The 13,248-nt window shown below is 38.1% G+C and overlaps 1 protein-coding gene across 5 annotated transcripts in view; it reads left to right on the top strand.

The window, feature by feature from the left end:
- Nucleotides 1-13,248, top strand: part of KIF13A (kinesin family member 13A) — a 248,055-nt gene that overhangs the window by 216,086 nt on the left and 18,721 nt on the right. For all 5 annotated transcript variants that reach the window (XM_036753212.1, XM_036753188.1, XM_036753205.1 and 2 more), the window contains 9 exons: nucleotides 326-425; nucleotides 2,893-3,019; nucleotides 3,994-4,049; nucleotides 4,927-5,051; nucleotides 5,284-5,460; nucleotides 5,986-6,078; nucleotides 7,545-7,697; nucleotides 11,286-11,363; nucleotides 12,185-12,232. In XM_036753212.1, the coding sequence (XP_036609107.1) occupies nucleotides 326-425; nucleotides 2,893-3,019; nucleotides 3,994-4,049; nucleotides 4,927-5,051; nucleotides 5,284-5,460; nucleotides 5,986-6,078; nucleotides 7,545-7,697; nucleotides 11,286-11,363; nucleotides 12,185-12,232 (957 nt within the window). The remainder of the gene's footprint in view (nucleotides 1-325; nucleotides 426-2,892; nucleotides 3,020-3,993; nucleotides 4,050-4,926; nucleotides 5,052-5,283; nucleotides 5,461-5,985; nucleotides 6,079-7,544; nucleotides 7,698-11,285; nucleotides 11,364-12,184; nucleotides 12,233-13,248) is intronic.

Genomic DNA, 13,248 nt, shown 5'->3' with positions numbered 1-13,248 from the left:
ACTCTCTCCCACTACACCCTTCCCCAAAAGCATGAAAAATCATCCAACATCTGGTGAAATTTGATTTCATTTTGCTTTTCAGTACAGTTGTCCTTTTGGGAATACTGTGGGGGTAAAAGGGGCTCTGATTTCTGAGTATTGAGATCTCTGATCAGCATGGGGTGTTACTGAAGGGTTCTTGCTCGCTTACATTAATTACTAAGCACTGTTCAATGGCCCTTTCTAATGAAGCGTTTTCAGATCAATTTAAATATTCTCAAATAATAAAACCGGAAGCTAGTTGCTTGTATAATCTACAGGAAAATATTTCCTTCCCTGTCTTTAGGAAGAAGATTTAAACTTTGTGAGAGAGAGATGGTCTGATGCACTCATTAAGCGTAAAGAATATTTGGATGAACAGATTAAAAAAGTTAGCAATAAAAAAGGTATGTGGGATGTAAACTCTGAGAGTGCTTTTTTATCTTGAAGAGTCCTTGAATGGTCAAAAATTGCTCTTTTTCACTGCTTTATCATTAATTATTAATCATTTAATTATCATTAATTTCATTAATTTGTAATGTTGATAGATCCTGAAAAGCTCTCCACAAGGTAATCTCTCTTAAGGTGAAAGAAATATAAAGATTTCACAAAACTGAGTTAAACAGAGTTAGCTAAATACTAAACTCTAATTGGTTTTTGACAAGTATAAGATATTAAATGGAGCTATGATTTCATTGGTATAGGAAACTATTGGATGAGGAAGCCAAGGTGCATGCCATCACCTCCTCTGCAATTTGATAGAGCAGGGATTCTTATTCTTTTGGGGATCATAGAACCCTTGGGCAGTCTGCGAAAACCTGTGCACTTCTCAGAATCCTGCTTTTAAATGCATAAAATAAAATACCTACAATGACAAAAGAAAATTATATCGGATGAGTTGTCAAAATATTTTTTAAACAAGTTTACAACCCCCAGCTTAAGAAACCCATTTAGGGAGGGCTGGCTGCCCAGCAAAACTTCCCAGTGGGGCCCAAACCAGATTAAAATGTAATTGGGAAATGTTTAACAAAATAAATATTTATGTAAAATGCAATATAAACACAAAATAACAATTCATACAAAAATACATGTAAATTACAATGCAACTCTATAATATGTTAATTTGTGGTTTTCTGAAGTCAGTACATGGCCTGCAGTGATCTGGGTAGAAGAATACATAAATATAACAATATTTGTCTATAATATATATATATATATATATATATATATATATATATATATATATATATATAAATGTAGAAATAGAAATTTGAATTTGACACCACTGGCTTAGAACACTAAGGTGTTAAATGAATGTGTATATATACACACACACACATATATATAAGTTCATATATACATATACACATGTGTATGTGTGTGTGTATATGTATATATATATATGTATGTATGTATGTATATGAGTCAGGACTTGAACCAGTTTTTTCTGGCCCCGACACCACCTTTTATTTCTCTAACTAAAGCTGAAAAGCACTGGGAGAGAAAGAAAGAAATTACTCAAACTGGGGTAAAGTAGAGAAGGAAAATGGGAGAGAGAGTGAAGAAGAAAGTCCAGAGAAGAATGAAGGAATGAGCATTGCTGGCCTGGGCATTTTTGGAGGTTCCTAGAGGAACTGAGCAATCAGAGGAAAGGGCCATAGAGCTAGAGTGAAGACCTGGATTTGGGGCAGAGAACATGGGTTAAAATCCGAGCCCCCTCATTACCTCTGTGCCTTTCTCTAGGCTTTGGTTCCTTGTCTCTGACACAAGATTTGACTAGATGCTGTTTACAGACCCTTCTAGCTCTAAGTACTGTGCTCCTATAAGCAAATAAGCAAATGCTATAAGAAATAAGGAAAATTCTCACTACATCTTCTCTCCATCTCCCCTGCTACCACTGCAGAGTAAAACTAATTGGTTCCGAATTCGTGGATATTTGTCATATTTATTAATGAAAGCTAACTGGTTCGCTTTATCAACCGTAAGTTTTAGGAATGAGTTGAATTGTTGGTGGGGGGATCTCATATGATCTCAGATCCCGAATTTCTCATGAAGGGGAGGAATAAGCATGTATATGGTGCCAGCTATGTGCCAGGCACTGTGCTAAGCACTTTATGAATATTATCCGATTTTATCCTCACAACCTTCCAAATTAGATGCTATTGTTGTCCCCATTTTAGAGTTGAGGAAACCAGAGCAAACAGAAGTTAAGTGACTTGCCCAGGGTCACACAGCTAGTAAATGTCTGAGGCTGGACTTGAACTCTGGTCTTTCTTACTCCAGACCTAGCACTCTCTCTACTGAGCCACATAACTACCTTTGTACCATTTATCTTCCTCATGATGGAGGGAAGAGATACTAGGTTATTTTTCAGTCGTGTCTGACTCTTCACTACCTCATTTGAGGTTTTCATGGCAAAGATACCAGAGTGGTTTACCATTTCCTTCTCCAGCTCATTTTACATGTGGGGAAACTGAGGCAAACAGGGTTAAGTGACTTGCCCAGGGTCATACAGCTAGTCAGTGTCTGAGGCCAGATTTGAATTCAGGAAGATAGTCTTCCCAACTCTAGGCCTGGTACTCCTTCCACTATGCCACTTAGCTGCCCCAGAAGAGCTATTAGGAAAATCTAATTGATTTGAGGGTAGAGGTATATGGTTTTTAAAAGTATGAAATCCTAATTATCTATTGTATTTTACATTAGACAGTTTCTTAGTTTTTCTGACTTCATCTGTGACGTAGAAGAGCTCATGTTCAAGGCACATTGTTGCAAGGATTCCTGAAAATTTATCTCTTTTTACTTTAAATGATAATAATTGGACTTTCTTCCCTCCCTGCTTTCTGTTGCTAATCATCCCTTCCTGTTCTACTGCAGAGAAAACAGAAGATGACCTGGAACGGGAAAACCGGCTCGTAGAACAGTGGGTAGGTTTGACAGAAGAGAGGAATGCTGTGCTTGTTCCTGCTCCAGGCAGTGGGATTCCTGGTGCTCCTGCTGACTGGTAAGCACCAGCAAACACCTTTGTGACCTGTCCTGAGCCACAGAGGGAGCTGTTGTTCCTTTGATTTCTCTCTGACTTTAGTCTGTTCTTCCCTGATAAAATCTAATGTTTTCTCTTCCTGCTTCACTATTTCCAGTCCCACATTTTTCTATCCTTACCCCAATCCTACCTGTCCTGATCCAAAGGCAGGTAGGTAGGACATGGGGCATAGAGTCAAGAAGACCCAGGTTCAAACCCAGGCTCAGACTCATACTAGCTCTATGACCCTGGGGAAGGCACTTATTCTCCGCCTCTCTTAGTCGCTCCAACTTTAAAAATGGGTTAATAATAGCACCCACCTCTCAGAGTAGTAATGAGGATGTAGTGGGATATTTGTAAAGTGCTTAGCACATAGTATGAACATAGTAAGAAATGCTTCTTTTCTTCCTTCCACAAGTACAAACACATTTTAGAAAGATTCCAGATAGTTAAAATGCTGCTTATTGCGTATGAAATTTATTGATTTTTCATGTTTCTCCTAAATTGCATACAAGGCATATATGTAGATAAGGCAGCTAGGTGACAAGGTAGAGGGAGGGCAGAGCTTGGAGTCGGGAAGACTCATCTTCCTGTGTTCAAATCTGGCCTCAGACAATGACTAGCTGTGAGACCCTGGGTAAGTCACTTAACCCTGTTTGCCTCAGTTTCCTCTTCGGTAAATTGAGCTGGAGTAGGAAATGGCGAACCACTCCAGTATCTTTGCCAAGAAAACCCCAAATGGAGTCACAAAGAGTCAAACACAACTGAAACAACTAAACAACAATATATACAAGATGGCTAAAACATTTGGTTGTGACCCCAAATCCTGAATTTTTCTCACTCTATACATTATTTTTCCTTCTCTTCATTTTGGGGTTTTGTTGTTTAACAGCATATATTGCAGATTATCTTTGTATTAATGTTCCATTGTAATAGAAATTTGTTATTGGCTTTAGGACCCCACCTGCTGGGATGGAAACACACATACCGGTCCTTTTTCTCGATTTAAATGGTAAGTAGATATTGGAACTAAATGTCCAACAGTTGTTTTCAGATTTCAGGGCCTAGTAATTTAGAACAATAAGTCAAAAAATTAAGGTAGGAGGAGGAAGAAAAAGATAAATTCCAATTTTTTTTTCAAATTAGTCATGTAAGAGTTTTACTGGATAAACTTCAAAAACATGTATGTTAAGTGTGGCTTTTGTGAGGGTGAGGAAAGGGTCTAGAAAACTGCAGGATGAGGAAATTCAATGCAAGTTGGCATGTTGGAACCTCTTCTGCTAAGTGTAGTTCACTGGAGCACTGAGAGGTGAATTGATTTGCCCAGGGTCACACAGCCAGTGTGTATCAGAAACAGGCCTTGAATCTCTGGCTCCCTGGCTCTGAGGCTGGCTTCCTATCTACTTCATGCTGCCTCTCATGAGGGTAACCTCAAGTTAGTTTACAGGCCTGACTGACATCAGGAATGTGCAAAAATCTAGGGTGAGCTTACCTCAATAAAAAATAAAAATAAACATAGAAAAGAAAAAGCATGCATGTCATAATGCGCCTCATAAAAATGCTTAATTTTCAACCTCCAAAATAGTATTTTTTTAAAGTATACCAGCTATGATGTGGCTTGCCTAACTCTTAAGCCAATAATAATTAAACTGTAGGTTCCATAATATAATACTCCCACCTCTCACCCTGATGAATAAATGCCTTAACTAAAAGCTACCATTTTTTAAATGACTCAATCCTCAACCTGGGGGGTGGAATAATAAAAAGAACTTTAATTCATTATGCTTGTGTCAGAAAAAGAGGTCATTTTTCCTTTTCTTTTCCTTTTGTTTGTTTTAAAACTGACCTTTTTTTCCTAAACCTTTTCTATGTGCCATGTATTTTATTAGCTGATGACCTCACTGCCAATGAACAGCTCGTAGGTCCTCATGCATCTGGTGTTAACTCTATACTACCGAAGGAGCATGGGAGTCACTTCTTCTATCTGCCAGTCATAAAGCATAGTGATGATGAGGTAATTGACTGTCTAACATTCTCTGAGGTGGCTTTGGATTAGTGTGTGCTGCCATGCAGTCCTATAACCTTGTGGAATGGAATTCGGACTTGGGGGGGAAAGATCTAGTTCAATGAACTTCAGTTCAGCTTCCTCCCTCATTTGCATTTACTCTGGGGTCATTGAATTCCAAATGATTTGTTCCTTGTTTCCCTCTTCCACCCTACTATCCTTTTCCTGTTTCTCCTCTCAGGTTTCTGCTACTGCCTCTTGGGATTCCTCTGTCCATGATTCAGTGCACTTGAACAGGGTTACCCCACAAAATGAAAGGATTTACTTGATAGTAAAGACCACAGTCCAGCTCAGCCATCCTGCTGCTATGGAGTTAGTATTACGTAAAAGGATTGCGGCCAATGTTTACAACAAACAGGTAATGTAGGACTCATTTCCACCATTGCGCTTGTGCCCATGCCCTTGAAGCTCTTCATTTATGTTAGAGCTGCAAAATAATTGCCTATATTTTTAGTGCTTAAGGCAGTTTTTCAGATGTACAGAATAAGTCAATAAGCATTAATTAAGCACTTCCTATATGCCAAGACTGGGAATATAAAGGCAAAAATGAAGTAGTCCCTGCCCCCAAAGAACTTTTAATCTAGCCTCTGAGATAATGTTTACAACATGTAAAAAATTGATAAGGTCATTTGGAAGGTGTGGCATTGGGGGGATCCAGAAAGGATTCATGTAGAAGACGCTGCTGAGCTGGGAGCAGAGATGGGGCACATTCCAGGCACTTACCCAGATACCTCCTTGGTTCACACCTACATCACCTCTCACTTTGATTTTTGCAGTGACCTATGTATTTAAGAAATTATAATTAAAAATGCCTTTAAAATTTGCAAAATATTTGAATTTGAAATTTTGTACAGAGTTTAATTATGCTTTCTCTCCTCACCAGAGTTTTACGCAAAGTTTGAAGAGGAGGATATCTTTGAAAAATATATTTTATTCCTGTGGTGTAACCTATGAAATAGTATCCAATATACCAAAGGTAAAATTAAAACTTCAAATTTAGAAGTTTATCTTTAAAATTTATAATTATTCTTATAATCATAACATTTACAACAGATACCAATTAACAGTAGACCCAAACATGTAATATCCAATCAAGACACCTAAATTTAAACCATTTACCTCTTAACTGAGTAAAAGAAAAACATAAAATTATATTGCCATATTTTTTAAAAAATCAAATAATTTAACAAGTGAACAAAAATACACTTGTTTATTCAATCTGTGTTCTTAAGGGACTTTTGTTAGTAATCCTAACAAACAATGGGGGCTTTTGTGGGTTTTTTTTATAACTGCACCTAATGTGTATATATGTTTCTGGAGATCTCACTTTGCATCCCTTTCTATAAGTGTTTCTGTACTTCCTTCTAAATATTTGTTATTTTTACTGTGTCTTAATATCATTTTATATGAATATAATGCAGTGCATTTAACTAATCACTAATGCTTGGATATAAACGCTGTTTCCAGGGGCTTTTTTTTGTCAGGGCAATTGGGGTTAAGTGACTTGCCCAAGGTCACACAGCTAGTAAGGGTGTCAAGTGTCTGAGGTCAGATTTGAACTCAGGTCCTCCTGACTCCAGGGCTGGTGCTCTACTCACTGCACTACCTAGCTGCCCTGTTTCCAGGTTTTTGCTTTTACAAATAAAGCAGCTATAAATACTTTTGTACAGATTATTACATTTCTTCCTTTTCATCAAGACCCCTTTATGATAAGTCTTAGCAGTGAAATATCTGGGTGAAATCTAGGCATAGTTATGATTCTCATTGGATGTTGCCATATTTCTCTTAGAAAAAGTTTGCACGAGTGCATAGCTGTATCAGTAGTGTTCCCCTGCAATCCTGGCAATATCAAATTTGGTCATTTTTTCATTACTTTGTGCATTTAGTAGACATAAGTTAGGGTATATTAATGTATATTTTACTTATTATGAGGGAGTTTAAATATATTTTATGTGATTATTCACAGCTTGTATTCTAAAATTTTCTCTTCCTATCCCTTTCCCAATTCTCCATTAATGCAATATAATGTCATTCTTTATAGTAAAATATTTGTCATGTAGAATATGTATATTTAATGCATAACTACAGCTAATGTTACACAGTAAATACATGGTTGAAAACTTTTGACTTGCATGGCTGGGTATACAGAGGGATGAACTTTTCATGCCTTTGATCTAGCATCTTTTAAAAAATTGGTCACGGCTTCACAAAAAAATTAAAACTATGCATAATGAGAAGATGAATTATATTTCTAATAATTGCTCCACAAATGATGCAGTTAAATGAACAAAAGAACCAATAATTTAACAGCTGGCAACATAGCTGTCAAAGTTTGATTTTTTTCCAGATTTATTTTACTACATATTCCTGTTCATTTAATAAAATATTGACCAAAAAAGGTCAAAATTAAAAGTCTAGCATTACCTTCTTTTTTTATTTTAGGCAACAGAGGAGATTGAAGACCGAGAAACTTTGGCTCTCATGGCAGCAAGGAGTGAAAATGAAGGTACATCGGATGGAGAAACATATATTGAGAAGTATACACGAGGTGTACTGCAGGTGGAGAATATTTTAAGTCTTGAGCGGCTCCGGCAGGCAAGTAGCTAGACAGTCAATGTAAAAGGGAAAAAAATAAAATAAACCATAAATCCTCTTTGTTAATTTAATTTCCAAACTCCACACAGAGGTCTTGGAGGGTAAAGACTGAGGAAAGGTCATTGGATTTGACAATTAAAAAATCTTTGGCCTTTGAAAAAGCAGCTCTGAGAGAACAAAAACTCTAATAAAAGAGATTTCGAGGTTTAAGAGAGGGGTAGACGATAACTAAGTAATGCACTGAGCCTAGGCCACTTTGTGAGGAAATTTGTTTGAGAAAGGGAGAAAAGAGATGGGATAGCAGCAGAGTGGAGATACAAGGGCAAAGGGAATTTTTTTTTAGTACTAGAGAGAATTGAAAATAATTGTTAGCAGATGGAAGGAAACCAATGGAGAGAGAAATTAAACATGCATCAGAAAGCAGTGTTTCATGGAGCAAAGTCCTAAAGGTAATGAGGAGATGGCATCAAAGGTAAAGCTGGGGGTGGGGAGAGGATTAGTTTTAATAAGAGGTCTTCTGAGAAAAGAAGCTAAGAGGATAAAATGGATGAAGGTGCTGAGAAATTTTGGAAATGCAAAAGGATAGTTGAGGGAATTCCTGTAGATAACTTCAGTCTCAGTGATATAAAAGGCTCAGTCACGTGCTGTGAGTATAAGGAGAAGGTATGTTGTCAAAGTGTTGGTTGGAGTCTTGAGAGAGGAAAAGATTGGTGTGGGGAATTAGATTGGAAGTCAATAAGTTCAGAATAGAAGGACTATAGAGTTTCAATGAGAATCCAGCTGATCATCAAATGATGTGTGGGTGTGGGTGTGGGTGTAGGTGTGAGTGCGTAAACAGGAATAACAAGTTACATGCCAGCATTGGTAGTAGGAATACAGAGGGATATAGGACTAGACCCTCTTATTTTTCCTAAGACTTCAGCCAACCTCTGCTCTCAAAAAAAAAAACAAACTCCCAACTGGGTTATTAACAATATTTTAAAAATTTTGGAGTTTTAGTTCCACTTATCTCTCCTTTCTTTCTACTCTGGCATATATACCAGTGACCATACAGAGCTCAGCCAGAGGAAGGGAGAGCCTAGGCAACGAGCCCAGATATTATATAGCTAGATAAAAAAGACCCTGAACAGCTGAATCACCTTAACTTATTGTCCTTGGTTATCACATATGGGACTACTGGTAGTGATCATTTCTCACCTAAAAATGTGATTGCTAACAATCAATAGCATGTAGTCTCTAATTATAGTCTTGATGACTAGTGTCTAAAAATTTACATATACTTTTACCTGAGAGGCAGCATGGTATAATGAACAGAGGCCTGACCTTGGACCCAAGAAGACCTGGGTTCAAAATCCACCTATCATACACTGACTATGTGACTGATGAGTGTGTTAAGTGACTAACTGATTGAGTCACTTAATCTCTCAGTGCCCCAGGTAGCTCTCCAAGATTCTCCTAGAGAAGATTCCAACCTGAATTGGTAAAGGGAGCTTCCTTATCCAAGAGTTCCCTAAATCAATGAAATCACATTCCCAATTACTATTATTCCTATCCTGACTTTGACTCATCCAGTCAATCATGTAAAAAGCACCTAAGCACTAACTGTGTGCAAGGTGGTATGATTGTCAGCAGTGGTGAGACTGGTTATAATCAGAAGCTTGTGTCTGAATATGTAGAATCATATCAGGGCAAGAACCTAGGGGGTTGTCTCACCTAATCTCTCTTTGTCATTCAGACATGAGAACCTATCCTGTTTTTAAATGCCCTTAGAAAAGTGTAGTCTACATTCTCCTTTAGTAACTCATTCCAATCTCACTTTATAGAAACATCTTTTTGGGGGAGGGTATGAACTTATGATTTCATTGTGGTAGGGAACTCCCAGTAAAGAAACTCCCTTTACCAATGCAATAAATATTCTACAAATTTTACTTTGCTATTAGGTAATTGGCTGGAGTACTAAGATTTGTCCAGAACTCCCCAGCCAGTAGATAGACAGGCAGATGATGGAGGGAGGGGAAAGGGAGAGAGAGAGAGAGAGAGAGAGCGAGAGAGAGAGAGAGAGAGAGAGAGAGAGAGAGAGACAGAGTGAGAGTGAGAGTGAGCGTGTGTGAGTATGAGTGTCAGAGCTTGAACCCAGGTCTCCTTGATGCTGAGGCTGGCTATCTACCATGACCTCATATTATAATTTTTTAAAAGCAATCAGCAATCATCTGTTGATACCTCTATCCATATTAGTGTCAGTACTGTTCCAGGCACTTTGGTGGACACTAGAGAAGCACAGAACTTGTCTTTTGTTCATAAGGGGCTTGAAGTCTAGTTGAGAAGACCAAACTTATTAGAAACTATAATGTTTTAAACCCTTAAGTAATAATTATAAGTAAAATAGAGATTCAGAGAAGGAAGAGATCAAGTATGGGCTAGAGTACTCAGAAAATATTTTGAAGAAGACATAGGATTTGAGAACATAAGTAGAGGAGTTAAAAGAAGATATGCCAGGTAGAAGGGTAAGTATGATCTAAGATGGGAAGGTGGGGATGAGCAGTGTGTGCAGGAAACAATGAGGAAACCTACCTGACCAGAGGAGAGGGAACATGTTGTATGATAAACAGGCTAGGTGACAAAGGGTCTTCAGATCCAAGCAAAGGAGTTTCAAATTGATTCAGTAGACAAAATCATTTCAAGTTTTTGAACAAGAGGTGTAATCAAGTCATGTTTAAAAAAATTAATCTGGCAGCTGGATTTGAGTAGACACTAAAAGCAAAGGACCCAATTGAAAAGGTCATTTCAATAATAAACTTGAGGTGATAAGGACCTTAACTAAGGAAGTGGGAGTGAAAATTTAGAAGGAAGTCCGATTTATAGAATATAGAAAGTTAAGATTTGAACATGACTTCAGGGTTTCCAACATGAGATAATACCACTGAAAGAAAGGAGAGAGTTGGAAAAGGAGAGATGGAAAATGTGAAGAGAAAGGTGATGAACTAAGTTTTGGACAGGCTAAGTTTAAGATGACAGGATATTTAAGTGAAGACATCCCATATCCAGCTAGAGATACAGAGCACTAGGTTTAGAAGAAAAGAGTTAAGATTTCAGCTCTGCCATTTATGGACCACTTGTATGTGCACAAGCCACACTCTCTCTGATCTCAGCATTCTCACGTATAAAATAGCTGTAATAATATTTGTCTCACCTACCTGAATGTGGTTGTTATGAGGAAAGTGCAATGTAAACAAAAGGTATTTCTATAAATATAGCCCTGGAGTATATTGAGAAATCAAGCCTGATGATGTAGAGCCATCCACAAAGGAGTACTACTTGAAGCTCTGGAAGTGAATGAGTTTGATGAGGGATTGAGTGTAGAAACAGAAAAGTAGAGAGATAAGGACAGAGTCTTGTGAGAGAAAAATCTTCCATTTAAAGATAAACCACCTCAGGACTTTCAGCCAAAGTCCAATTCTTCACCTTTACATGAGGAGGGGAGCATAGAAACCCAGGACAGTTTTTCCTCACATTTTTTTCCTGGTTAGGTATACAGTGACTTACAGTATTATTAATACTAATGAGTTTACCTGGATGTTGTGTTCACAGGCTGTCACTGTCAAAGAAGCACTTTCCACCAAAGCCCGCCATATACGGAGGAGTCTCAGTACACCAAATGTTCATAATGTAAGCTACAGCCTTCCATTTCACCTGTTATCAGTTGACCTTTTTTTGGAGCAGAGGACCAGGGCAGGGTTGGCAAGGTGGGAGGATAACATACTTCCTTGGGTGACAAGCATGTGGGTTTTCTAATGTGTCTAACTTACACAGGTTGTGTTACTGCAAATTAGACTTATAACCCAGCCCACCTTTAAAAATGAGAGTTTTCTAATTCACTTTTTTCCTTTTATTAAGTATTCTTTTCAAATTATCATAGAATATAAGCACAAAGCTTGGTTTGAGACACAAGAGAAGAAAGATCTGATTGTGTGCCTCCTCACCCTGTGCCTTTTCTATCCAATCATCTTTTGCCCCCTGAGCTCTTTACTGGGAAAGAGGAGGAAAGTGGAAAAGGGGTCCAGTTACATGATCCTCTCTGCTGGAACTCCTGACCTTGCTTCTTGATGCCAGAACTGGCTGGCTCCAGCCACTGATAGGTGAAGTGTTAGTCTTCTGCTCATTAATTGTATAGCCAAGAACCTCTCCATTCCCCAGTTAAACCCCTTCCTCCACCTCTCCCAACTTCACCTATCTTCTTCAGACTACTCCAGCTCGGAGTACGGAGCTCACCAGTAGCCACTTGCTTTTGCCTATCTGGAGGCAGTCATAGGAGGAAGAGAGACCCTTGTAGTGCAGCCTCTGAGCAGAAGATATAGCATAGAATTGGAACTATTGAAAGGAACCTCCTCTTCCCCCATTCCCCCTCCCCTTCAAATCTGATAGGGAGATTTCTGTTTTGCTTGTTTGTTTTTTAATCAGTAGTTACATAAAACTTCCTATCTTTTTAGGTATCTTCTAGTAGACAAGATCTTTCTGGCTGTGACGAAGATGATAAGGTGAAGATGATAACACATAAGAATGTGTTCAATAATAAAATCAAATGTATTTCTTCAGCACCTTCTCTTTACTCTGTACCAGGCACTGGGCAGATTCCGGAGACTGTTAAAACACTGCACTGTCAGTTGGGGGTGGGGCAAGGGAACAACCAAGACTTCACATAGAAGGTGAAAACAGCTGAGAAAGAAACTAGGGAATCTAAGGGATTCTAGGAGTCAGAGGTGAGGAAGGAGTGCATGCATTTCAAGCCTGGGTGGGACAGCCAGTGCAGTGGGTAGGAGACAGGAGATGAAGTACATGTATGAAGTACAGTAAGAAGGCTGGTTTAGCTAGACCAAATAGCATGTATAAAGAAGAGTGATGTCCAGTAAGACTGGAGAGGTAGATTGCACCAAGTTGTGAAGGGATTTAATTGCCAAGCAGAGGGGTTTATATTTTACTCTTCAGGAAATAGGGAGCCACTGGAGTTTATTGATCAGAGGACTGATATGGTCAGACTTGTATTTTAGAAAAATCACTTTGCCAATAAAAAAACAAAGTCTAGCCTGGCATAAAATATAAGGAATTAGAACTCAGAATCAGGTTAGGAATCACCCACTTCTCTACTGTGAACTTAATAGGACAATTATAAATCAGTCAATTAGCCTTCTTATTCTTCTGTTTTCCAATTGCATATCCTCAGAATAAAACTCCATAAATTAAATTGTAGCATAATGCACTACACAAGAACAGTGTTGTATTGTAGCTGAGTGTGTTTGTGAATATGAACAAATGTGTATTATAGCTATTAAAGGAAAATGGAAATTATTTGAAAGTAGTTCAAAGTCATTTAATTACTAGAGATTTTTAAAAATTAAGGACTATTCATTCATTTAGCACATCTTTATTGAGCATCTAACAGAAGCAAAGCAAAGTGGTTTGGCACCACCAAACTTAAATAGATGACTTAGATACCCTGCCCTCAAAGAAGTTACAATCTAGGACTTCTTATAAGCCAACAGGCTTTCTAAAAGTC

The sequence above is a fragment of the Trichosurus vulpecula genome, chromosome 1, assembly GCF_011100635.1.
Source record: "Trichosurus vulpecula isolate mTriVul1 chromosome 1, mTriVul1.pri, whole genome shotgun sequence".
Lineage (NCBI taxonomy): Eukaryota > Metazoa > Chordata > Mammalia > Diprotodontia > Phalangeridae > Trichosurus > Trichosurus vulpecula.
The sequence above is the reverse complement of the archived record's forward strand: the minus strand, read 5'-3'. Positions and strand labels throughout refer to the sequence as shown.